Source organism: Pollachius pollachius (genome assembly GCF_949987615.1).
Source record: "Pollachius pollachius genome assembly, chromosome: 9".
Classification (NCBI taxonomy): Eukaryota; Metazoa; Chordata; class Actinopteri; order Gadiformes; family Gadidae; genus Pollachius; species Pollachius pollachius.
The window spans coordinates 5,251,618-5,279,071 of NC_136942.1; the positions used below are offsets into that span (position 1 = coordinate 5,251,618).

Here is a 27,454-nt window from a genome sequence, read left to right on the forward strand (position 1 = left end):
TGGGTAATTATTTACAGACCAAAACTAGCATTGCAAGTCTTGTATCTGGCACAAATGGCATGCAGCATGAAGGCACCTTTAATTTATATTTAACCACAAATGCATGTATAGTATATTCTGCTGTATAACAATTATTTGCAGCCCATTCATTTTTCTTATCCGTGGGAAGACTGTGGAAAGTCTGAAACTGTACACATGTTGGTTGTTTCAGTGTATTGATTGGTTGCCTGTTTATTGGTTACCTGTTCGTTGTTTTTAACCTTGAGTGAGTTAATTAGTGTTTTGTCTCTTACGCCCATGAAATTGTCGCTATTAACCCTCTCATGGTTTGCCACCTCATATCTGGTGTTTTTTTCTCTTCTTTTTTTTTGTCAGGAAATACTTTAGCAGACTCTTGGCTCTGTCTTTACCCTCTTCTGAGTCCTATGGCTGGAAACGGAGGGATAAATAAAAATAGTCTTCCAAGTCACACATGCAAGAAGAGAGAAGCCGAATACAGAGAGAGAGTGAGAGAGAGAGAGAGAGAGAGAGAGAGAGAGAGAGAGAGCTAGAGAGAAAGAGATAGACGGTAAGAAGTAGTCAGTGAGTGAGGGAGATAAAGTAATAGTAAGAGTAAGAGAGAGAGAGAGAGGGACAGAGAGAGAGACAGAGAGAGAGAGAGAGAGACAGAGAGAGAGACAGAGAGAGAGAGAGACAGAGAGAGAGAGCGAGAGAGAGAGACAGAGAGAGAGAGAGAGACAGAGAGAGAGAGAGAGAGACAGATAGTAAGAGAGAAAGAGTGTGAGAGGGAGAGAGTAGCTAATGGGGACGCGTGACTAAGTGAACACCAACACTCTGGCATAAGCAGGTATCTTCTTCATTTTCCACTTCCTCCTCCTCCTCTTCCTCCCGTTCACAAGTGCAGAAAATAGAAGGGGCGTCAGGGAGACAGATGTCAGGGGAGGAAGCCCCTCCTAGCCACGGAGGGGGGGGGGGGAGGTTCGCGTGACGGGGCACAGGCATGGCAGACTCTGCACACTCTGGTGACAGAGGCTGGGACTGAGGTGGGGGGCTGGTGATACATAGAGCTCTTGTTTGTCTTTCATTATCAGTAGGTGGGAAGGGGGGGGGGTGAGGAAGAGGAGGAAGAGATGGAATAATTGTTCCAAGTTGATGAGTGTGTAAGAGGGGAATAACCACGACCCCGACATCATTTTATGGTTGTCTGTCACGATTCTGTGCTGGGTGATCTTAATCAGGGGGGGGGGGGGTGGGCTCAATGAACCACAGCACACCTCAGAGAGGATGGACAGACAGTCACCCACGACGCCCCCCCGACCGTCCGTCTCCTCTGTCTGTCTCCTCCTCTTGTCACTTCTCCATTCTCCATCCTTCGTTGGTGTGTGTGTGTGTGTGTGTGGTCCTCATCACCCCGTGGAGCCAAAGGGTTGTGTCAACATGGAGACAACATGAAACTTGAGTGGTTTGTTGTACAATGGTTAACCATGGTTCAGTGTGGTTTTGGCTGAAGTATCACATTTCTTTAACATTCAACAATAATTACATTATCATTAAGCAATGGTTGTTATATTTTTAAAATAATATAATGCCATTCATTTTATTTAAAAAAGAGTATTCCATTTGTTTTCTAAAAGCAGATAATAATAATAATAATAATGCTAAAAATAATACAAACAAGGGTTAGCCCTAACCCTATAATGATAATGCTTTGCAAAGAATGGCTGGAAAGGAGTCAACGTGTTAAGGGTTCACCTGTCCTATGCTATGTTGGTGATTTTCTCTGTGTCAATTCCACGGAGTTGTCTCCGACTCAACAGACTGGTCAATGTCCTCCTGTGTTAAAGAGATCGGCATCTGGCTCGGGGAACCGTGGTCATTATTAGCAATGCACTTCGTTTCATATTCCGTGGGTGTTTGCATTAATACCCATAAACTTCAATTAGGAGTCACAACAAGCATGTAATTGTGGTGCTAATTAACTGCTCGGCCAATCGCGCGTCTCGACCGGGGTCAATGACACAACCTCCCCTGGCTGTGTACACAATGGCTCGACAACGCTCGCTTGTAATTGGACGGCGGGCATCTGCAGTCGAGGGTTTAATGCAGGTGTGTGTGTGTGTTTCTGTGTCGGTGTGTGTGTGCGTGTGTGTGTGTGTCTGTGTGTCTGTGTGTTGTCTTTAATTTAGTACTCTGTGCAAGGTACATTTTTCCTCACTCAGACCTCTGCTATGGTTCATTCTTTCCAATAATTAGAAAGAAGGAAAGAAATATAGAAAGAGAAAAAAAAGTGCATTCTTCACCTTCTGATTCTGCTACTCTGAACTCTCTCTAGTGTAGCCGAATAGATCTAATTCTATATTAGTAGGGGTTTATTCAGGCCGATTTGTTTCAGTACTTTTTGTGTTCAGATTTTGCATTTATCTGAATTATTTATTTAAAGTTAGTCTCGGTAAGAGCTTTAAAGAGAGAGAGGGAGAATAACTTCAGTAGGATTTTGAACAACCAAAAGTGTACCTCCCTCCTCTTTTCCTTGCAATTGATAAGTGTTGTAATCAGGGAAGAGATGCCCTGATTGATCAGAAATGAGCCGGGTGCAGTGTGAAATCTAAATCACAGAGTCCAAACAGATCTTCTCACAGCGCATTTTACCCACTATTAGCTGCAGGACTGCTCTGCAATTTCACAAGTAACACAAATAATAACTCCTTAATCTTACCTAGAGCACCTTTTAACAGTGACCTCATTATCATTAAGACAAAGCTAGGTTAGGCTTCTTACTCGAGGATCAGGGATCAAACCCAGTATATTTTGACTGAGAGTCGAACACCCCTTACCCCTTTCTCATCTGGTTGTCTGTGTCTACAGGATGGCTCCACAGCCTGCGCAGCAGACTCTCTCTGCCACTCAGCTGCAGTCTCTGCTCCAACATCAAGCCCTTCTCCTCCAACAGGTACTCACCACAGCCCAGCTACACACGCCCGTGGATGCTACCGAACTGTGCATGAGAAATACTAGAGGGGACCAGTAGATTGTGGGCGGCATGTAGGTCAGGAGGTAGAGCAGCTTGGCTGGTAACTGCAAGGTTGCTAGTTCGATCCCCGGTTCCAGAGTGTCGAGGCGTCCCTGAGCAAGGCACCTAACCCTTACTGCTCCCGACGAGCTGGCTGACGCCGCCATCGGTGTGTGAATGTGTGCATGAATGGTTGAATGTCAGGCAATATTGTACAGCACTTTGGGTGGCCTCTGGTTACAAAAAAGCACTATATAAATGCAGTCCATTTACAATCGTGTTTGGGCGCCCACACTGTTTTCTGTTATATTGACTTACATTTTACATTTTGTGGTCAACACTTTCTTTTTTTTTTAGCTTTACAAGAAACAACAGCTTCAGCTACAACTTCAGCTGCCACACAAGAAAGTTAAGGAGGTATGACATCACTTTGGTGACCTCTCAAATAGGTATTCATTGTAACTAGTGTTACTAGTAGTGCATTGTTATCCAATATTGACGGTATACAGATAACCAAAGAGGCAGCCATGTAGGGATGCTCAGGTGGCTACGGTCACAGGGGATGGAACCTTCCAGCTGGGGGTCAAACACCATCACCTCTACACGATTGTGAAGCTTTTAGTCTTTAACTTGGTCTCAATGGAAAGGTTGATGCCACAGCACTGTTGTTTGAACTTTTCAGATCGGAGAGAGAGGGCTGGATTGAGAGGGAAAGGGAAATGACAGAGGGAGGGAGGGAGAGGGGGAAAGAGGGAGCGAAGGAGACGGATTCCATATCCCTGACCCTTCCTGTTTTTTTTTCTCTCTCTGTTTCTCTCTCTCTCTCTCTCTCTCTCTCTCGCTCTCTCTCTCTTCCTCTCCCTCTCTCTCTCTCTCTCTCTTTCCCTCTCTCTCTCTCTCTCTCTCTCTCCCTCCCTCTCTCTCTCTCCCTCTCTCTCTTCCTCTCCCTCTCTCTCTCTCTCTCCCTCTCTCTCTCTCTCTCTCTCTCTCTCCCTCCCTCTCTCTCTCTCCCTCTCTCTCTTCCTCTCCCTCTCTCCCTCTCTCTCCCTCTCTCTCTCTCTCTCTCTCTCTCTCTCTCTCTCTCCCTCTCTCTCCCTCTCCCTCTCCCTCTCTCTCTCTCTCTCTCTCTCTCTCTCTCTCTCTCTCTCTCTCAGGTCGCTTCACCACAGCTGATGTTCCAACAGCTCCTCCGACTCCAGCAGTACCAGCAGCAGCTCTTAGGTCTCCAGAGGCCGACGGCCCCTTGTCCAGCAGCCCCACAAGGTCTGCCTCTCCTCTCCCCATTCATCTCAGACCTGCTTTGAGTCGTGGTTTGTGTTTGCCTTGGTCGAACATGATGATTGCGATGAGTTCTGCCCATTCTGCCTCTATGCTGTCTGTGGTCAAACCAAAACAAACTAGAGTGACAGCGTCCGCACTTATCCCGCCTCTTGCGAACTTAGGTCATGCTTACGTCATATCCCGCCCCTTGCAAGCAGAACCCCCTAAACCCCCCGTTGATTCTAGTGATGTCTGAATGACATTGATGTCCGCATATAAAGTATCAAGTGTGAATCACCCTCAGGGTCGAATCTCCTGATATACAAATGCGGCAAAAATGCGGAGGACATGTGTGAAAACGTGTATATACTCACACAGGACTGGGCCCCGGCAATGGAAAGTAACAAAGGGAAAAAATTACTTACTATATACTACTAAGCAGATGTTGAGGCTTTCTTTTTTCTTCCTTATGTATTGACACTGAACATTAGCTTCATGTCATTAAGGAGCTGGTTGCGGTTATTTAGGCAGGTTATCAAGGATGCCTTCAGGACGGTGGACATCCGGGTATGAACACAGAACCTCTGGGCTGGGAAACGGTCTCTTTTTGCTCAGGAAGACCTGTGGCCACAGGCAGAATAATAAAACATAATAAAGGATTAAAAATAATAAGAGATATTATATTAGTATAATGGTGGTGTTAAAGATTGCATTTCTTTTCTACAGAGGTCCACCAGATATGGAAGGAGTTGATCAACGGCCTACGAGAAGATAAAAGCACCAAGAAGGACTGGACAGCTTACCCTGCATACCCCATCAAAATCCCAGCGACTGAGATCAACAACCCACGATCTACCTCCCCTCTCCCCACAGAATGGTACGTTCCGCCTGTTCTCGGTGTTGAAGGGATCTCAAGAACGCAGCTGTTGTTGTCCTTTCCTAAACATCAAAGATGTGTCACTCTTTTTGAACAAAAAATGGTTCCTCCAATTCTTTGAAAAGCCAGAGGTGTTTGTTTGCTATTATGGTAGACTACGTATTTAATTCCCCTTGGGACCGTGTTTTGTTTTGTTGTGTTTTGTTTTCCACTTTTTACCAACAAGGCAAAGGAGAAAAGTTTAGTACCAAATCAAAAGATACACGGTTTGTAATAATCCTTCACGGTTTCCCTCCAACTCCAAATAGCGTCTTAAACCGTTTTTCTTGTATTTCGTAATTTGATGGACTTACAGTTCATTAAGGAGAGGTAAGGGTTAGACTTCTGGCTCATGGATGCCTTCTCTAAGGGCATGGGGATCAAACCCAGAACCTTTTAGACCTGGAGTTGAACCCCATATGAATATTGGGTACGTGGATGTCAATGCAACATGGGGGATGTCTTTTGTTCCTTTGCTATAAGTTGTTTATTTTAACCCTCATTCACATTTCTCCCTCATTTCCATGACACGTCCTTTCCCTCTCCTCCTCTCAGTGTCGGTGAAGCAGCGTCACACCATCTCTACGCTCACGGTCTGTGCAACTGGCCAGGCTGTGAGCTTGTGTGTGACAGCATCAGCCACTTTCTCAAGTAGGTTCATTGACGTTGCTTAACATTATCCCCATTAATACATCATTTTTTACTAGTAGTATTCATTTCAAATCTGACAGCTATTTTTATTAATTTTTTTTTTTAAATTCCTTTGTTGTTTGTCCTTTGCTTGGGACAAAGTTTTGTGCAGCGACCGGTTGGTTTGTATCTGTACGTTCTATTGCACTGTGCTGCTCTCATGGACCCCCATGTTGTGTTCCCAGGCACCTGGTGAGCGGACACACCCTGGACGACCGGACCACCGCCCAGTGTCGAGTCCAGATGCAAGTGGTCCAGCAGTTAGACCTCCAGGTCAGCTGGACTTGCATTCGTCTGCCCATCCGCCCATCATAACATCAAATCAACCTTGTCCCTCCCTACGTCTGTCTGTCTGCACTTGGTTCTATGAACGTCTTTACTGTACCGACAGCGATATATTGTTTCACTTCTTATGACAAATGTACTTATTGTAACAAATGCACTTATTGTAAGTCGCTTTGGATAAAAGCGTCTGCTAAATGCCCTAAATGTAAATGTAAATGTAAATGTCTGTCTGTCCAGCCTAACCTCCATCAATGCTGTCCCTCCCTACCTCCGTCTGTCTGTCATGTCTAACCTCCATCAATCCGGTCCCTCCCTACGTCCGCCTGTCTGTCCAGCCTAACCTCCATCAATCCGGTCCCTCCCTACGTCCGCCTGTCTGTCCAGCCTAACCTCCATCAATCCTGCTCCTCCCTAGGTCCATCCGTCCGTCTGTCCCTCTTTCTGTTAGGCTATCAGTTAATTACATACATTTGCATAGCCTGGGATGCCTTAGATTTCAACGAAGATGCTGTGTGCAACCAAAACATTGAAATAAAGTATGTTTCGTACACTGTTTGACAGGAAAAGCAGTGTTACAATCCATGCTCGGCTACCTCAGTTTATAGACCCAAAATATATAAGACTGTCATATGATAAAGTGAGGAAAGCTATCAAAGTGCTTAAATGATGTTCATGACTCGAACAACAATCACAAAGTCTTATTTGATTTATCAGCCCTTACTGTCGCCGCTTGTTTCGACAAAATTAAATCAAAAGGCTGTAAAGAAGTCTTCTCACGTTTGGTCCTTTGAATGAAGATCTCCCCCACATGATTTCTGATCTTCTATCCACCCCCCCGACCCTTCTTGTCTACTATCAACAGCTCTCTAAAGAACGGGAACGACTCCAGGCAATGATGGCTCACCTCCACCTGCCACCTTTGGGTGCCCTCTCTCTGGCAGCACCCGTGGGTGTTCTCCCGCCTCACCCTGAAGCGTCCGATGACCCGTTCAGTCAACAGGTAGATCTTGGACAGGGTGTTCAGGAGTTCTGATGGACAACAAAACTTGGGGAAAGCAAAAAGCAAATGGGCCATGAATTGAATTCCATGCTTCTTCGGAGATGAGGCTTATTTTTGTGATAAACAGACCCCATTGAAATAATACCTATTTTCTTCCACCATGTACACCACCCCACATGAACACCTAGGGCTCGTATTCCTCTCACAGTTCGATGACTCGTGTGAAATAGGCCGCATGCTGGATGTCGTTTCTGTGACCACACACACATGCATGAAATGAGGGTCACAAACATTTTACATTTTTCCGCTATTGCTTTTAAAATCAGTACTTTGCGTCTTTGTGACCCTGACCCATACCTCGTGAACATACACGCAGATACTCACGGTTCCATCGCATTTTGAGGACGATGGAGGGTGGCAATGTCTTCAAAGTGCCGCTGCCATGGTTTCCAGCTGTTGTGGCCAGATGTTTGCGGATGTGTGTGTGTTCAGACAGGACACAAAAGACCCAGCAGGATAATGGGATAACTAATGATCAGTTAATCTACCAAACTCTGCACCATAATCAAAAACTCGCCAAACAAATTTCACCCTGTAATTAGCCATGATTGGCTTCCCTCTTCCAAGCAAATTAGTGGACTCACACTCCGAGGCGGATCTAATCGCTGCGTTACACGCTGTTGACAACCTCCCTGTTTTTCCGTCTGGTTCACCGACGGCACCTTGGGCACGAAACTCTTCTTTAAAACAAATCTGGGACTGACCGTCACTTCCCCTTCACTCCCCTCTGTTCCCTTTTCTTTGTGTTCATTCAGCCCAGAACCATCGTCTCCAGCAGCTCGCCCTGCCCCAGCCTCCAGGAGAAGGCCCCCCCCATCAGAGCTCCGTCCCGGGGGGGGCCCGAGTCGGGTTTGGGGTCCCCCACAAGGACACTGGGGGGCTGGGGGGCCATGAGGAGACTGCATCGGCCGTCTCTCTCATCTTTGTCCTCTGGTAAAAAATGAATTCTCCGAAATGTTGTCGGTTGTATGATTATAACTGTCTGTGTCTTGTTATGTAAAGTGGCTTTGAGCATTTAGAAAAGCTCCTATCACTATATCATAAATGTATTTGTTCTAAGGGAAATATACATTGGGTCATTTTTTAATCAAACTTGCAATATTTCTGCTTTTTCAGAGGATGAGTTTGAGCTGTACAGGCATACTGACATCAGACCACCTTTTACCTACGCAACCCTGATAAGACAGGTAGATATTAATAAAATATACTGTTTTTCTTTCTCAATCACAACTAATAATACTTGACGAGTGCACATGACCTACGGTCATACCGGGAGCTTCATCTGATCTGAAACTGTATTTCTTCCAGGCTATAATGACGGCATCAGAAAAGCAGTTAACACTCAACGAGATATACAACTGGTTCACGTGCACGTTCGCGTATTTCCGGCGAAACGCTGCGACGTGGAAGGTAGCTGGAACCTTCAAAAAAACCTGGGGATCTAACTGTGATCAACCTCATGATCCGAATTAAATTGTCTTTGTTTGTTTGAATTATATTTGCTTTTCTTAACTGTAAGGCGACCTTTAGAGTTTTGAAAGGTGCCCTGAAATAAAATGTATTATTACTATTATTATTAGTTGGATAACTCTTTGTTTTAATGATTTCACGACTTTAACTCATCTTCTCAAATGGTCACTTTTATTGGATTTTCCCAGAATGCTGTGCGACACAATCTGAGCCTCCACAAATGCTTTGTGCGGGTGGAGAACGTGAAGGGGGCCGTTTGGACAGTAGACGAGTTGGAGTTCCAGAGGAGGAGGTCCCAGAAGCTGACAGGGTAACGTTTCATGGACTTCGTTTACCTTTGGTCCTTTAGCAGAGGTGGTTACACTGAAGTGACTAACCGTGACTTGAGATGAATGTCTCCAAGGAGATTGTAAGGGTTAGGAATCTGGCTTAAAGATGTCGTGGCAATTCCCTTTGTGGGATATTGGGTCTAGGACGGATAAGACTTTGAAACGCAAAAACGTTGTAGATAAAAATCCTTTTAAAGAATGCATACACTAGTCTCCTCTCTAGCAGAGTGAGCGCAGGATACCGTTCCACAGACCCTTCTACCACAGCCTCAACCCATCCCCGCAAGGAAATGGAGGAGGGAGATGTTGACCTAAAGGACAGAAAAGCCTGTGTTCTCATCAAGCAGATGCATGCAACAGGGAGTCACTGCTTTCTTGTGACCGGGTCACACTAGGAAAAAGGTTAACAAAACCAACAACAACCAACAATCAAAAAAAAAGGGGGGGCTAACAGTAGGTAGAAAGAGGGTGGCTAGATAACCCAACAGGAAGTAATCAAAGCTCAAATAATCTAAAGTAAACGTATGGATTTTCCATCCCAAAGGGGAACCATTAACCATTCTTATATCACAAAATCTCCCGAAAAAATATCACATATTACCTTTGAAGTAATTTGGTCCAGCTTTTACGGGATTTCTTCTTGGGATCTGATTCGATGTTAAGAATGTGTTGATTAGCGTGTTTATTCAAATTTGGCAGCACCACTGTCCTATTCTCTGATGGTTTCTTTTTTCTCCGGGCAGAAGTGCCTCTACGATGAAACCCGTGCCCTCCGGTCGCGCCTTGGGGTCGACCTCAGGTGTGGGACTACAGGTGAGTGGGTGCCGTGCGCATCCCTCTGGTCCATGGGCTTCAGCCACTCACTGCTTTGCATTGGACTCCGCAGCGCTCTATCCTTCTCTTGCCCACATCCCCATACTCAGCTTACCCTGCTCTACTCTGCACCACTCTACTCTTATGTACCCTATACCCTGCTGTACTCTGCCTACCCTACCCTGTTCTACTCTACTGCACCCTGTTCCCCTCTACCCTATACCCTGCTGCGCTCTGCCTACCCTACCCTGTTCTACTCTACTGTACCCTATTCCCCTCTACCCTATACCCTGCTGTACTCAACCTACCCTAACCTGTTCTATAGTAATCTACTTCACATTATTGTACCCTCTTCTACTCTACTCTACCTTGATCTACTCTACTCCCCGTCTCTACTGTACTCTACTCAACTCTACTCTCAATCGTTCCAGACGGCCGTTGTTGAGACGACCGTTCCCGGAGCGCAGTGCATCAAAGGTTCAGGGGGACACAGTGAGAGGGACGCAGAGACGACACACTGCTCCTCACAAGGCCAGCAGTAAGAACTTCACACTCACAGTACAGGAGCGCTGCATGCAGCTGGAGCTAACCCTAACCCTGGATTGATTTAAGACATGTCCCACTGTGGTGTTTTTCTAGACCCCGCTTCATGAAGGAGGAGGTGCTGAGTTCCGAAGAGGATCTGGGGTCACCCAGCCCCCTGTTCGACCCTGAATGACCCCTGACCCCCTGCAATGTTAAAACAAAGACAACTAAGTAAACAAAATATGTGGACGGTCAGCAGGGGATGCAGTCTGTAATCATCGTTATTATTTGTATTCTTCTGGAGGATTTTGATGACTTTAATTTGACCTTTGAACTGGATGTGTTTGTTACCGGTCTGATAGCAGTAATCACAGCGAGAACGTGTCATGGATCACAATGTGTATATTCAGTTGGCTAAACACTTGATAATATATTCTGTAATGTTATGACGTTTCAGATAGAAACCGTTATCTGAAGATATGTACAGTGTGCTGTAATGTTCTTATAATGTATTTGTATCTAGAAACCAATGTGAAGATGTTTCAAACTAACTAATTAATCAACTGCTTTACGGGGAGTAGAGTAGAGCAGTGTGTATCTGTCACACACAGCCGTTTTAAACTGCTTTAAGATTGTTCAATGCATTTAAATTAATTTATTGTTCCTCAATTCAAAAGTAAATTTGTATTTACAAAGGTTTCTTCTGTTTTTGTACATGCAAAGTTGGTTATTAAATTGTAATCAATATATAAATGGATTTGCTACACATTAAAGTGGTTGTTTGATTTTTGCAAAACATATTGTGTGTAAAACATTAAAATATCACAAGCTTAAAATATAAAAGGCTGTTGTATTACAATTTGTTGGCTATCTATGTGCTATAAAGCCTAATAATGTAAATGTAAGTATAAAGTTATCATATATGATAACTAATTTTTTTTTCTGCTGTTTATAAGAGTTAGTTCGCCATCCCCCTCCCAACACGATTCTCCGTCTACCTTGTCTCCCATCATGTGAAGGAAACCAAAAGATCTTTCACCAGCAAACAACGCAACAAAGCACCCGACATTTCAAGCGACTAAATCTTATTTTCTTCAGCCTCTTGTTGAGCATCAGTGTCAGTAATTGTCTGGGCTGATAAAGAGTTAGACTTAGGGTCTCTTTGATACCTTGTCAGCCCATTTAGGTGACATTTTCTGATTACCTCTCCCGGGCGTCGCCGTGTTTACCCGCTGAAAGTTAGCGCGCCGAGCGACAACTTGAACAGCTTCACTTAACGCGGGGCTTTGATGTGCCACAGACTCATCGCGAGACGCGCGAGTCAACATGTTTTCAACACAGCGCGGTGACAACATTTAGTCAACATCCCTGCCAAGAGGGTCACTCTCTGTTCATCTTCCCATCAGGATATCGTAACAACAATGAAGTCGTCTGCGTCTAATGTATTCATAACGTCCACACTGAACAATCGGATATTTGCAACGCTGCTTGATTTTTGTCTTTCATGGCCTATAGCTGCCCAATGTAGGTCTTTAAGGATGTTACTACTTCTGGTGTTGTCAGTTAAAGATAATATTGAGGGAATATTGAAAAACCTCCAATTTAATATTGGAGTGCTGTCGGTACTTTAAGACTTTACAAATACTTACATAAAATACCCCCCAAAAATATTTAGCATTGTATTATGAAAAATAAAACTGTTATATTGTGACCACTCAAAAATGTAGTTATATAATTAAAGTGAAATTAAAAGTGCTATTTTCACACTAATACGTTAGATGAGTCACTGGCGACCTGCTTCCTGTGAAGTGTGCTGCGTCCAGGAAGGAGCGTGGCTCACCTTGAGTTCACATGTTGTTTTCAACTTGATGTTGATTGTGTGTGTGTGTGTGTGTGTGTGTGTGTGTGTTTGTGTGTGTGTGTGTGTGTGTTTGTGAGTGAGTGTTTGTGAGTTTGTGCATAGGCATTCATGTTTGCATGCATGTCATGGATGTGTGTGTGTGTGTGTGTGTGTGTGTGTTTATAGACATTCATGTGTGCATGCATGTCATGGATATGTGTGTGTGTGTGTGTGTGTGTGTGTGTGTTCGTGCGTGCGTGTGTGTTAGGTCATCTTACTCATGCATCTGTGTGCACGGATGTGTGTTATGTATGTGCTTTCATGTTTGTGTGTATATGAGTGTTTGTGTGGTGGGTATGTCCCCACAACGCATGTGTTAAACTGTGTATAAGTGCGCAGACTTCCCTGTGTGCATCTGAGCGTGTGAATGCACCGTGTCGGCACACGTGCGCGTCCTGCTGACAGCCTCATGGGGTATGTGTCCCCATTGTGTTAGGGGACTAAAATCAGAACAAGGGGAGGAAGGAGGAGGAGGAGGAAGGAGGCAGAGGCGTCCCTCCTCTCACCCCACCCTGGCCCTCTCCGGCCCTCCACAGGGCTGACGGGGGTTTGAGGGCCCCTGGGTTGTGCTGATGAATCACCAGACCCAGTCGCCTCTTAACCAGGCCGGCGGCTTCACCCAGCATGAGGACACAGCCCAGTGCTCTAGGCGTAGGACGCGTGCGCTAGCCGTCAGGATGTTTCCATGGAGACGGAGGGGTTGTTGACGGTGTGAACCGGGGAGACATGTTACCGAGGGAACCCTCTTCAGAGGTCGCCGACCACCCAGGGGAGGGAGGGAGCGATTCTACCCGAGGTCAGTGTTGTGGGGGGTTCAAAATACTTTTGGAAAGCGAGGGGTGTATCTTGAATAGAGCATAGATTGTGTTTTTTTTCAGTCCTATGGTGTAAATATAATGTAATAAGTAGTACATATTATGTACTAATTCAATGATTTGTACACAATAGAATCCCTGACTGGGACTCCGACAGAGGGAAATAGCCTGAAACTTGGAAGCTGGGATACTCATTTCTCAAGGCCAAGCTCTTCTAGATTCATAGCAATACCATCAATGGGTCCCTTCCTTCAGGAAGGGCTATCGTTGTGTCGTTGGGTGTTGTCTTTCTAATCAGTTCCCCTCTCTAAGCGCTATTTATAATCATCTGTTTAATGTTTTACAATCTATCAACAAAAGTCTGCATTAGAAGCCCACTGGCCTTGATATCATAAGGGACCCTCACATAAGACATGAAGCAATAGGATTGATTGAGACGTCACCCGTGAATATGATATATATATACTGTATATATATATATATATATACACACACACTTGAGAACACCTCAGCATCCGTCAGCAATGACTCATCAGTAGCATACGGTGGGATGACAGCTCGTGGCACTGTCTTTTAATAAAACAAACTGCCAGACATCTCTCACATTCCTGTGCGTGTCACAGTCAAAACCTAACTCCTGGGTGCGAGGTTCATCAAAGGGGAACCAAGCATTTGATGAGGGTAAATAATGAGTTTGAAGGAAGGTGCTCGAGTAAAAGAAAGTAACTAGCCATGGTGTTCAAAGACACGCAGAGCGACAGACCATGAGTGAAGGGAATGTGTGGAAGATGTTGCGATGATGTGAAAGACATGAGTAGGAGCAATACACCAACAGATAAAATGAGAGCCTTGAAGATAAGGAAACCCAAATCAAATACAACATCGAAGTAAACATCTGTTATTATTTATAACTTTTTATAACCGCAGGTTTGAGCTAACACTATGGGAATAAGTAAAGTGAAGTCACTTAATTTCCACAGTGTTAAAGCTCAAACCTGCAGTTGTGATCAATTTGTTATGATGGATGGTTTTATTGATCTGTTTCCTCAGCAGCCCAGCGTGTCGATGGGGCGACCCCACCTCCAGCCCCTCTAGGGGGGGTGGAGGAGGTCCGTAGAGAACCCAAGCTGGTCCTCCCAGAGCCCTGTCCACGCTGCGGACAACCGGTACCCCCCACGACTACAGCGCCCCGGCCTTCTGGACCCCCGACCTCGACGCTACACGGCTCCAACCAATCGGTGAGCAGCAAGAGGAGCCGAAGTGGAGACAGTCTGACCCCATCCACCGCTGAGGCTACGGACGACGGTGAGGAAGACAAGAAGAATCTTTGTGCAGTAAAACAGAGAACTAGAATTATCGTTGGCGATCACTCAGGGGTCAAGTATGTCCTCTCTCTCGCGCGCGCTCTTTCTCTCACACAGACACTAAACAAAGCAAACAACGCGCAAGCAAATCCAAGGATGACACCCAGACTAGAAATGTAGAAAGGTAAACAATACACCAAAACTCTTTTGAACAAGCCCAGGCGATGTTTCAAGGGACCATGAAAGCACTGCCAAGCAGTGTAGAGATATGCTAAAACCCTGTTGTGCGCTATGCAATTCAAGCTTCGCTTCAGAGTTCAGTCTCATAAGCATATAGTGAGTAAATTGAGACACAAATACAGAAATGCTCCGTTATGACAAAGATTTGCCTAATGTTATGTTGGGGCCCGTAATTGTATCAACTGAGCAGAAATAAAACACTCAACTCTCCACCCTGGGGAATCCTCACATCCTTGTATTTACTTGCTGCAGTAAACAGGATAAAACATCTTGATTTGCATGAGCTCTCTCACTCGCCAGCCCTGGAGAGGATGAAAAAAGAAGACGACTATAAATCAAACACAATAACAATGCGGACCCTTTATGATCCGTTGGATAGACCACAGCAAAAGAGGCGTGCATGAAAGACAAGAGGTTAATGCATGCAATCACATGCGCGCTCACACCAAATTGAACTGCGGAGCAATTATCATGTGGATGACAGCTTCTTTGGAGATGCTGTTGATGTCTGGCAGACTCCCACCCAACACAGCCTTGCTGAAGTGATCTCCGCTGTGATTAAACAAACACAATCACACTTGATCTCTCTTTCAAGTCCAACACAGGCATAACGAGAGAAAACAAATCACAAACATGCCTGAGATTAATTTTGGGGTTAATGGTTGTTTTGTTAATCTCCCGTAGCCCATGACAGCAGTTGGGAGAACATGTGAAGCCTGTATTTTATCTGCATTAGCTTCACTTAAGATCCACAGCCTCTTTGGGATGGGAGGAGTCATCACTGCCAAAATTATGAAATAGGTGAAGCAATCAAACGCAATGATAGACATCTTAATTTTTGCACATACACAACAAGTAGTAGTAGTTTGTTGCCAACACATTGCTCTTTAAAGGGCCTGTTGTACCACCAGGTCTGGTTTGATGCTGATTACAAATGACCCATTAGTGACATCACAAGTGGGAGTGTCCACCATATACATAATGGATAATTCAACAGCCTACCAATTGTTAGTCCACTTAGGCAGGGCGGTCATTTGAAATCCTTTATTGTTGACCTGTGAAGATACTCCCTCTGTGTTGTGATGTCACTAATGGGGGCGATCTTGAAGCGCCTTGTAATTTTGTTTTGTTAATATAAATAATAATCCTCCTACTCCTTCCCGAAGCCTCCTTCCTGGGCCTGCTGCTGGCCTGCCTCTCGTGCCAGTGCTCCGTGGTGCTGCTGGGTCTCCTGGAGGCGTGCTGCGTCTGCCTGCACCACCTCTGCACCCGCTGCGGCGCCGAGGCGTGCGACGCGCCGGCCGAGGCGTTCAGCTGCCACGCCCACTGCCACGCCGCGGTGTTCGAGTCCTGCTGCGAGTCCACCGAGTGCCTGGAGTTCTGCCTGGACTGCTGCCTCATCTGCCATCACAGCTGACCCCCCCCCCCCGAGACAATCCGAGCCATCGGGCTTTACGTCCACGTTGGGGACCACGTCGCGGCTCCTCCCACACAGAGCGGTTGCCGAAAATGTGGCTCCGCCCACCTGACTGTTCTTCTTACAACATTGCGAAATTTTTCGATGGAAAATGTATGGGGATTTCACAGGGATGTGTATGTTTTTGTTGATTTAATTGCGCTGTTTGTTGAGTCTAACTTGAAATTGCAAAATAGCTGATGGATGAATGCCATTGTCATATGGTCCCTTTCAAAGTCCATTCCCTAGAAAATGTTCAATGAAATGGAAAAAGAAACTGCAATAACCAAACAGTATATTTATAATTGTCGTTAGTCACTCTTTGACTTAACCTACATTTTAAACATCTACAATTTTAGGGCAGAGATCAATTACACTTAAAAGTGATTATTACTATTACTTATAACCACCGATCACCCTCCTACAATACAACAGTCCTACAGAATAAACTTAAACCCAGCTGTTGTTAACCAAAGTATGCAGAGCTTTCTCATACAAACACGAAACAAGACACTGAAGTTACACGTTTAATATTTGAATGAACTGATTCATTAAGCGCGGACACAGATTTAGTCAGGGTCAGTTTTGCGCACCATATTAAATATTTCTGAGTAAACAGCAGTAGCCATAACACAGTGGGATTCATTAGCGCCACAATGAAGCGGCTCTCGTTCCAAAACAAACAACCTCCATCCGGTTCCTCCGAGTCATTTCATAGTAGTCAGAGAAACATGAACCCATATATAGAAGCTATTTGTTAGATATGGAGGATTCCCTAATGAATATATTGTGGTATGTGCTAAGAAACACATTCTCCACACATCAATTAAAGCTCTTCCAAAACAAAAGAGAGGATGGTATACAATCTTATTTATTCAGCGAGTTTTGGGGAAAATATAAAATTCAGTGTTTTCTACTCAAGGTTTTGCGTTGATTTATTAATCAGTAGCACTTTGTCAAGGACATTTGCTGTCTCTCTCCAGATCATAGGATCACATCTTTCACCTCAATGTGAGAAATAATTCAACAATGATGATTAATTAACTCATTGCACCCTGCAGTGCCAACGAAACCCTACTTCTCCACTCTGTCGAGTAATCACATCTGGCACAACAAAAGATTTTGTCCTCACCAAACCCCCCAAAGAATACATCGGCCCAGACATCAGTTTAATGTCGGTGCATGTTAACTTTGTACATGAAATAGCCATGCACAGATTGAACAACTCTGACCTCTGTGTGTCTCTTGATGAAGGGGGGCTTGCTTTGGGCTCTATGCTCAGATGAGGGTTTCTCATGTCGTGTAGAAAGACTCCTGCTTTGAATGTCTCCTGCATCGCTCTTTGCAGCTGAAGAGCAGGGTGATGTGAAACTTGTCAGTCGCTTCTTTACTCCCCAGCCTCCTCCTCCTCTTCCTGAATCGCTTGCTTCTCTCGGAACATGAAAGGAGCACGTGCCGTTTATTCTCCCCAGATCTCCGGAGTCGGCCCTTCTGAGCTCTCATTGTTTTCTCCGCGCGTGATGACAGTGAAGATAGCCAAAAATAAAACAAAGGCGTGCACTTACAAGACAACACTTAACTGTCAATCTGCTCCACGCAAATGAAGAGGCTCGTTTAAAGGGTGTCATCGCGATGGAATCTAATCAAAGGGTTTGCTTTACAAACAACGGCTTGGGATTCTGCTGCTGCCGGTGACATGAGGCCGTGGTGACATCTGATTTGGAGCATGGCGACCACAGCACAGCGAATATAACACACGTTTTGTTCCGTTTGTCCCGTTCAATTTGTTACAGCGGTACCGTAACACTCGAGGCCATAATGAGTGCAGAGGAAATAATAGTCCCATAGCGCAGAAACATTGAATGCTTAATCTGTAGGCATAGGTAAAGAAGGCCTGACAAATCAGGATTATTAGTGTGTCTGAATGTGAAGGCTGGCACTGCAGGGTATAGGACAGTAGATGTTGTCGTTCAGTAAAACAAACAACAGAATAATTAATAATCTGCACACACTGCATTAGGCCTAGGCCTATCATGTCCAGTTACATATACGATTTGTGTTGCGTTTAACACAATAGTGATTGTTCACATTGACCAAATGTGGCACTATTTGAAGTGAAAATAATTTGAAAAACCCACTAAAAGTATATTCTGACACAACCACACAGACAAACACACGCACATAATGGGGGGATATGGCGACGGTTGTCTGGTGAGAAATGGCGAGTGGACCACACATAAAAGATGACCCACTGGTGAACAGCAGGCTATGTTTTAAAACTCGAGTCGTTTCTTTTCTTCTTCCAAAAAACCAAAAACCTTTGAGCACATTTGCAGAAGACTGTGTGTCTATTTGTATTCCTCCGCGCCACCCTAAATCTCAGTGACAATGTTTGTAACCTTCTCAATCAAAACAAAGGTTTGCGTGTTGCGTGTGTGTGTGAAGTAGCGTCTTTAAAAACAAAGAATAAAAAGAAAAACCATAACAGCTAATAGTCAGTCTGTCATGTGTACCCACTTGCTGTAAACGAAACAAAAATAAACGTAACAGGATTTGAATATCTAACATTTGAGCCTGACAGAGAGGACAGATCAAAGCGGGGAGAGACACGCGTGTGGGAACGAATCGTCAACACATTGTCTCGTTTTAATAAATGAGGGGAATGGTTTCCGTCAAGCCCCTGCGCGCCATGCGAATTTGTGCGGGGTGCGAGTAGGCGTATCAAAACTTAAGATAATGAGGGTTAGGCTGCAATCGGTCTGCATGAATTATTGATGCTTTTCTTACCTCATTTCATCTAGGAATGAGAGGCCTTGGACGCGCCGGGAAAAGCATGCAGCGTAATTGCGTCGGGGCGTTTCCGAGGATTGATCCCGGAGTAACGGAAGTAAATATATTAAATATAATATAACAAAGATTTATTTACCATATTAACGCGGTTGCTAATGAGCGCCGTCGTCATTTATTCATCGACTATGAAAACAAAAACAAAGATGTCAATCCTTGAATACAACAGAGCTTTCTAATGTGACATGTTTGGAATAAAAATGTTGGTCACTAAATAAATGTTCTGACTTTTTTATACATTCATAAGTAATAAACCTTTTCTCATCTTATTTTAAAGACTTTATTTACAACCGTAGGTTCTTCTGTAATGTACAGGCATTTAAAATGTTCCCTTCTCAGATTGTACGCTACAAATGTCATGAAAGTACGAGAACAAAAAGGAAATACTGATACATTTCCACTTCTTAGGTGAAAGACAACACAAAACCTGAAATTACTGAAAAACCTATTGACTGTTGACAACATAAACTGCTTGAGGGTATCCAGATTATTCTGTTTTTGTCTCATTCCAAGTACAGTACAGTAACTTTAAAAAAACAACCAATCAAAACCATCACAAATATCAGTCGTATACCAAATTATCTGGATTTCAGTAATCACACCACTGGATGGCAAGCATCAAACGGTATCTCTAGTTGGCACCACTGGCGCACAACAAATAATAACAATTACAAAGATAAATCTTTGTAATTCCAAATGAACACAAATAAAAATCCAAACCGTATACAGTATATACACACCGTTCCCAAAACATACAGGATGAGTTGCAGCCCAAGCAGCCAATTCAGGAGGATTAGTCTCTCCCTTCGTTTCCACTGATAATTAGGGTGTTAAAACCATGGCATAGCAGACGCCTTTAAAAAGGAGAACATTAATAACAACATTTAAACCCTGCCATTTCGCTCCTGAGTGGATAAGTGCAATGTGCGTCCGTGAGAGAGACAGACAGACAGACAGCAAAAGAGGGAGAAAGAGAGAGAGAGAGAGCGAGCTTCAGACTACCGACGGTGGTGATGATAAATATCTTGATGGTGGTGACGGCGGCGCCCGCTTTGCCGTTTGGCCTCTTTACAAAACCCAGTCTTGCCCGCCCTCGATACTGGCGGTGATTGTCACAAACTGATTGTATATATCGATGCCTTGTTGTGGCAGCAGCTCCGTCCGGCCATAGGGGGGGGGGGGGGGGCAGCCCCCTCAGATCATGTAGTTGCTCTTCAGGACGTCCAGGTACTGCTGCGTGGCGCGGCTCCCCGGGTCGTCCGGGGGGTCCGCCGCCGAGGCTGAGCCCAGCGGGGACAGCCGGGCCGAGCCCCCGAGACCCTCCAGCTCCACCGTGGCTGGGGGACGGACGGACGGACGGACGGACGGACGGGTTTAGGAGTGACAGGGGGGAGATGGGGGAGATTGGAGACGGGACGTTATTATGGGGAAAAATCTCCCCCACAATAACGTCCCGTACACCATCCCCCCCATGACCCCCTCATGATGAGAACAGAGGGGAAATGAGGGGGATGGTGTGTGGGACGTTATTATGGGTTGCGATGGGGACTCCCGAACCCCGCATGAGAACGGAGATCCGCTGTGTGGTCTGTCGTTTGTTTTTACCGTTTTGTGTTTGTTCGATTTATTTGCTGTATTGCGTATTTAGTATTTAGTATGGGTTTTACTTTGCAAACCTTGTAGCAAAAAGGGTGATACAGACACAATCCAAATGACAAGGGTTGTGTGTTTTGTGTGTGGAGGGGCCCCACATCACTCACCATGGCTCAGCTCCTTGGACACGTTTCTCTCCAACTCACTCTGCATCTAGAGGAGGCGGGCGGGAGGAGATTTAACTAGGTCATATAATAATGGGATAATAAATATCATTATTATAAAAAATATTCAGATGGCGAATTGATGCATACACTCCAAACGGAAAAAAAATACCAAGGGGTGTTTCAAAAATAACGACACACACTTTACACACACACACACACACACACACACACACACACACACACACACACGCACACACACACACACACACACACACACACACACACACACAGGGGGCACCTGTAAGAGGTCAGCGCTGCAGATCTGCACGGCACAACATGCACACATGCAGAGTAAAAGCTTTAAACTACTGAATCATGGGCCTGTGCTTTCATATTCTGACCGTTTAAGCGTTTGTAAGTCGCTTTGGATAAAAGCGTCTGCTAAATGCCCTAAATGTAAATGTAAATGTTAAGCGGCTGGCTGCTTGAAAACACTGAACCGTGCAACACACACAATTGCGCTTCTCTGGGTGCCAGTTAAATAAAGGGACAAACTTTAAAAAAATGTGACTGGTGACATATCTTTAGATATGGCCATTGACTTCCTTTTGAAAATATGGGTTGATAATTTGAGGTCTCAATCAATTTAAGGTAACGGTCGATCGCTTTTTTGGGTTTATATATATATATATAATTTGTATTCATTAAATGTTTAATATAAATTGCAGAACAGCTAGATAAATATTTTTACATTATTTTCAATTTTGACATTTTCGATTTGAACATTTGTATTTTTCAAAATTCTCAGTTACAAAGTTTTTTTTGGAGAGAAATGCTGAATAAACGCATCATGTTATAAACTCAAAAATAATCGTGACTTCAAAATTGACCAAAATAATCGTGATTATGATTCTTTTGCATAATCGAGCAGCCTTATATCATGTTACTCTGCCATGCTCAGGGTGCACTTTAATGAAGTCTAACCAGTGTCAACAACGACAAGGTGGGTATTCTGAGAGGACCTCCACTCTCACATGAACATCCCAGCACCCAGTATTACCCAAATGGCAGCCACTCACAATCAAATAAAAACAATTCCCATGAGCTCCCTTGCATCTTCTTTTTCCCGACAGCTACTCCACATTTCGAGTGGATTTACTTTGTAGCGTGATTGAGCTGGCTAGATAAAGAAATTAAACGATGTGAGGTACAGTCCCTTTATACGTATAGCTTTCTGATCTGAATGCAAATTGCTCTGTTGTTTTGCAAAGAAAGACTACCGCTGCAATCCAATCTAGAAGACCGCCTAGCACAAGAGTGACGGAGGGAGGGTCAAAGGGAAAACCGAGGGGCCTGATTGGCTTACATCTAGGCGCCTTGACAGCTCATCCAACCAGCCGCCGAATAAGAAGCCCGGGGTTCCTACTCCTCTGCCTCCAAGATGGCAGCCGTCTTCAACATGTTTTTATTGTACACCAATGTATCGAGCAATGTATGCACGGTCGGATCGTTTCCCGATTGGATTGAGGCCAAATTCCCGCCAAAGTGAGGCTAACCGTAGGAACCCCGTTGACACAGGTCCCTTGAGGAGGGTCTACCGGTCGGGCGGGGGGGAGGGGGGGGGTTGGACACAAAGCGACAGCGAAGCAAGCAGAGGTACGCCAGCCAAATCAACCCAGGGGGGACTCAACTCACAGCTTGCTACACACCTGCTCATGTGTCTGGCTGGAGAGGCGAGAGGTGAGAGACAGATTTCTGAGCTAGAAGCTGAAAGGAGTGAGAAGGAGAGGAAGAAGAAGAAGAGGAGGAAGGAGAGGAGACGTTAGGCACGCGGCCCACCACCGTGCTACGACAGAGAGAACGTCACAGACACAGGCTCAGAAAGACACGGACACGGAGACATGGATCAGTGCCGACTGCAGCTGCTTTGGTGCCATGTGGAGAGGGTGGGAGCAGATTGATTCAGAGGGCAGCCCACCGCAAGGCAACATCCGTCCTCTTGGCCAAAAATAATCTAGCAATAAGTAAGTCAATTAAAGCAAATATGTTTCTACTCAATCTACCGTTTGAGTAAAAACACAATCCACCGTCATTTAATGAGCTTTACTTGACAAACGGTTATTTTTATGAGCCCAGTAGAATTCCAAAGACATTCCGGTCAAACCGCACGCCTCCAGATTTACACCTCGTATAGACACGCCCCTACCTGCACACCATTCCCGACACATGATGGTGAAGGAGATACAAACAAAGAAACAGAAACAACAACAGCAACATCAGTAACATCCCGCAAAGAAAAACAAAAAAAAACAACCCCAGAAACGCCACCACCGCAGCGCTGCTCACCTTGGCCAGGTAATCCTCCACCCTGCTGCCCTGCCGGTCCCCCAGGGGGCTGCCCCCGGGCCCCAGGCCCAGGGTCCCCAGGGAGGCCCCGTAGGCCGGCAGCGAGCCCAGGGAGCCCAGGGAGCCCAGGTCCAGCGGGGGGCCCACCAGGCTGCCGTTGGCCATGCTGCTGGCGATCAGCGACCTGCTGCGGTGACGCTCGCCCAGCAGCTTGGCGTTGGCCTCCGCCAGGCGGTCATTGGCCCTGGAGAGAGGGAGAGGTCAAGGGTCACCCCAGGCAAGCCCCTGCAAGGCTGATGCAGAGGTGTTCAGAGAGAGATTACAGTGAACCCTAACATGTAAGGAGAGACCACGGTGAACCCTAACATGTTAAGAGATAGACCACGGTGAACCCTAACATGTAAAGAAAGGCTATGGTGAACCCTGACATGTTGAGAGAGACCACGGTGAACCCTAACATGTTGAGAGAGAGCGATCACAGTGAACCCTAACATGTAAAGAAAGGCTATGGTGAACCCTAACATGTTGAGAGAGACCACGGTGAACCCTAACATGTAAAGAGAGCGATCACGGTGAACCCTAACATGTAAAGAGAGCGATCACGGTGAACCCTAACATGTAAAGAGAGCGATCACGGTGAACCCTAACATGTAAAGAGAGCGATCCCGGTGAACCCTAACATGTAAAGAGAGCGATCCCGGTGAACCCTAACATGTAAAGAGAGCGATCCCGGTGAACCCTAACATGTAAAGAGAGCGATCCCGGTGAACCCTAACATGTAAAGAGAGCGATCACGGTGAACCCTAACATGTAAAGAGAGCGATCACGGTGAACCCTAACATGTAAAGAGAGCGATCACGGTGAACCCTAACATGTAAAGAGAGCGATCCCGGTGAACCCTAACATGTAAAGAGAGCGATCCCGGTGAACCCTAACATGTAAAGAGAGCGATCACGGTGAACCATAACATGTAAAGAGAGCGATCACGGTGAATCCTAACATGTAAAGAGAGCGATCCCGGTGAACCCTAACATGTAAAGAGAGCGATCCCGGTGAACCCTAACATGTAAAGAGAGCGATCACGGTGAACCCTAACATGCAAAGAGAGCGATCACGGTGAACCCTAACATGTAAAGAGAGCGATCCCGGTGAACCCTAACATGTAAAGAGAGCGATCCCGGTGAACCCTAACATGTAAAGAGAGCGATCCCGGTGAACCCTAACATGTAAAGAGAGCGATCACGGTGAACCCTAACATGTAAAGAGAGCGATCACGGTGAACCCTAACATGTAAAGAGAGCGATCCCGGTGAACCCTAACATGTAAAGAGAGCGATCACGGTGAACCCTAACATGTCAAGAGAGCGATCACGGTGAACCCTAACATGTAAAGAGAGCGATCCCGGTGAACCCTAACATGTAAAGAGAGCGATCCCGGTGAACCCTAACATGTGCTCACCGGTCCAGCTTGGCCGCCAGGTCCTTGCGGCGGCCAAGCTCGTCGGTGTAGAGCTCCCGGTAGCGGTCCAGCTCGCTGCGGGCAGAGTCCCTCAGGCCGAGGCTGTCCTGCTGGCCGGACCGCGCCCTGCCCAGCTCCGCCTCCAGCTCCCGGATCCGATGCTCCAGCTGGCCGCGCACGTTGGCCTCGTTGGCCGACTTGATGTTGTCCAGAGCGTCCTGCGACGCCGCCTGGTTCTGATGGGGGCACACACACGGTCACACACACAGTCACACAGACAGTCACACAAAGTCACACACACAGAAACAGTCCCAGACACACACACAGTCACACAGACACAGACACGATGCCATTTCCATATTAAGCAGCAGTTTTTATCAATAAATTGTCTATAAAGCAGCTTATGGCTGGTTCAGACTACACGATTCTCAGACGTTCCTCCACGATTTAACATGTCACACTATGCAATCACAGAGCCAGGAAATCGGGCCTTGTCTCGTCGGAAGACTGGCCGCACTACAAGATTCGAGGGTGCGATGCTCTCTACTTTGTATCATTCACGTTTGCAAGATATTTAGAAAATCTAAGGTTTAGAACTGACATAAATGTTTTATACATTTTTGTCATAAAGGTTCCAGTAGTTTTTATATCCGCTCAATGCAGCAACCCCTCACAGTAGTTGCGTTGCGCGTGACATGAGCGATACAAAGTACCCGCAGCGACAACGTAGCCTAGCAACAGAGCGTCAACAATGGATCCCGAGTAGCTAGCCCTAGGCAATATGCCTGCGGTTTGAGGTTTATGATAGGTTGTGATCAGGGTCCAAAACTAACTTTTTCACTTACCAGCCAGGCTGGCTGGTAAGTGAAATTTTTTACCAGCCAGGCAGATATTTTACCAGCCAACCAAATAAAAATTGCTTTTAAGTGTTATGAATTGCTATCAGTATTATTTAACATGTCATTTGGGTCTAATATGCGATTCTCAATCAATATTTTATTGTATATGCACTAATACTAGTAGCAATGTATGTTAAAATATGAATCACTGTTTCTGATTTTAGCTCAACCAGACTGCAACAGCCCTATATAAACATGAATATCTGACCAGTGGTGGACAAAGTATTCAAAGACATGACTTAAGTGAAAGTTCTTTTTTTTTAATTCATGTAAAACCATAACCGTAACCCTAATATTCATTCTTCCGGATTCCACCTACGAAAAACACCGGTCACATACAAAGCGGGGAACATAGGGATGACCCCGTTAGATCGGTCTAGCACACAGTCTATACATTATTTTATCACAGGGAGTAAGTTGTAACGTTACGATGGATGGTTTCCATTTGATAACGAGCGAACGAAGCCATAATATTGATAACTCAGAACGACAACTCACTTCACTCAGTTCAGACAACTATACGCTCAATATACAACAGTTAGGAACCAATCAGATCGCTTGATTTATGCCACCCGTTTTATATATATATATATATATAATTGGTAAATTACGTAAATATATATATATATATATATATATATTTACGTAATTTACCGTTAAAATATTATTAATATATTCGGGCGCAAACAATCCCAGAATGCACTCGCCCGTGATGTGGGCGGGGCGTGATGTCACGCCCCGCCTTCCCGCAGGCCGCAGCGAGACGTACTTGGAGAACTCTGCTGGAAAGACACGTTACTCTGTCAGGAAACTAGCAGTTCTACTGGGCGCGCCAAACAACACCAATGGGTACGCTGAATGGTGGCATCACGCGCTTACGTGCCAAAAGATCGTCTCTGCTGAAAAGACACATTACTCTGTCAGGAAACTAGCAGATACCAGCGTCGTTCTCCTCCAGTAACGAAAAATTAAATTTTCGCCGGTAAAAAAAATAATAACTCGCCAGAGTGGCGAGTGGTCTTAAAAATTTACCAGCCAGAGACAAAATCTACTCGTAATTGGCGAGTGGCGAGTGTTAGTTTTGGACCCTGGTTGTGATAGCTATTAGCATGTCAACAGCTATTGGCTGCTCGCGGGGTTCCCTCACGCAACTGGGGGCGGGGTTCCCTCATGTCAACAATGGATACGTCATGCGATTCCCCAAAAAATTCTGACATGCCAAACGTTTCGTCGTGGGGTTTTCGAACGTTGCAGACGAAAACATCGCAGATTGCAAGCATGTCACATTACATTATTCGTCTCGTCGCCGACCTTTCAAAATCGTGTATGACTTGCAAATTTGTCTGCGACGAACGAATCAGGGCAAAATCGGGCTGAAATCGTGTAGTCTGAACCAGCCATAAGAATGAATTTAGACACAGGCCCTGTTGCTCAAGGACACCTGTTGCCTTTGGGACTCAAACTTAGTACTGTTCAGCTGGGAGTGGTGCAGCACCCCATGTTATTTTTTGTGTGTGTGTGTGTGTGTGTGTGTGTGTGTGTGTGTGTGTGTGTGTGTGTGTGTGTGTGTGTGTGTGTGTGTGTGTGTGTGTGTGTGTGTGTGTGTGTGTGTGTGTGTGCATGCGCCCGTCTCCTCCACCTACCTGCAGGAAGAGGTTGACCTCCTCCAGCTTCTGGCGGACCTGCAGGCTGGCCCTGTCCTCGGCCTCCCTCCGGTACCGCTCCGCCTGGCCGGGGTCGGAGGGGCCGGCCTCCTGGGCCCTCCGACGCAGGTCCTCCAGCTGCTCCTCCAGCCGCTGGTGGCTGCGGCCCAGGCCCTGCATGGAGGCCAGCCGCTCCTTCAGCTCCGCGTTGGCAACCTCCAGCTGCCCGACGCGGGACGCCTCCCTCTCCAGCTGCCCCGCCATGTCCTCCGTCGCCTGTAGGGGGCGACGCCGCGGTCAGAAGGGGGGCATGCGACAAGCCGTTTTGAAAATCTGCCCCTTATGACATCACAGGTGGGCATGTCCACCTAGATGTGTGCTGGATAGATCAGTCCATCAGTCCGCCCAGTGGACGGTAGCAAATGTCG

At 45.7% G+C, this 27,454-nt stretch overlaps 2 protein-coding genes and 1 pseudogene across 6 annotated transcripts in view; 2 read left to right on the top strand and 1 right to left on the bottom strand.

Annotated features, from left to right (window-relative positions):
• Window positions 1-2,866: 2,866 nt before the first annotated feature.
• Window positions 2,867-10,551, top strand: LOC307080360 (forkhead box protein P4-like; the record flags this gene model as incomplete). Its single annotated transcript, XM_079743039.1, has 14 exons — window positions 2,867-2,950; window positions 3,368-3,427; window positions 4,165-4,273; window positions 4,997-5,147; window positions 5,742-5,837; window positions 6,062-6,149; window positions 7,024-7,161; window positions 7,977-8,154; window positions 8,338-8,408; window positions 8,530-8,631; window positions 8,880-9,001; window positions 9,764-9,833; window positions 10,265-10,371; window positions 10,473-10,551. The coding sequence occupies 14 exons, from the start codon at window positions 2,867-2,869 to the stop codon at window positions 10,549-10,551; spliced, it is 1,455 nt and encodes a 484-aa protein (XP_079599165.1).
• Window positions 10,552-12,830: 2,279 nt separating this feature from the next.
• Window positions 12,831-16,034, top strand: LOC307080380 (annotated as a pseudogene). Its single transcript has 3 exons — window positions 12,831-13,054; window positions 14,124-14,378; window positions 15,784-16,034. The product of its transcript is annotated as an uncharacterized misc_RNA (transcript).
• A 3,221-nt stretch (window positions 16,035-19,255) lies between these two features.
• Window positions 19,256-27,454, bottom strand: part of ankrd26 (ankyrin repeat domain containing 26) — a 38,436-nt gene continuing 30,237 nt past the window's right edge. For all 4 annotated transcript variants that reach the window (XM_079743928.1, XM_079743929.1, XM_079743927.1 and 1 more), the window contains 5 exons: window positions 27,027-27,302; window positions 24,485-24,720; window positions 23,027-23,270; window positions 20,681-20,726; window positions 19,256-20,257 (listed from right to left, as the gene is read on the bottom strand). In XM_079743928.1, the coding sequence (XP_079600054.1) occupies window positions 20,115-20,257; window positions 20,681-20,726; window positions 23,027-23,270; window positions 24,485-24,720; window positions 27,027-27,302 (945 nt within the window). In that variant the 3' untranslated portion in view covers window positions 19,256-20,114. The remainder of the gene's footprint in view (window positions 20,258-20,680; window positions 20,727-23,026; window positions 23,271-24,484; window positions 24,721-27,026; window positions 27,303-27,454) is intronic.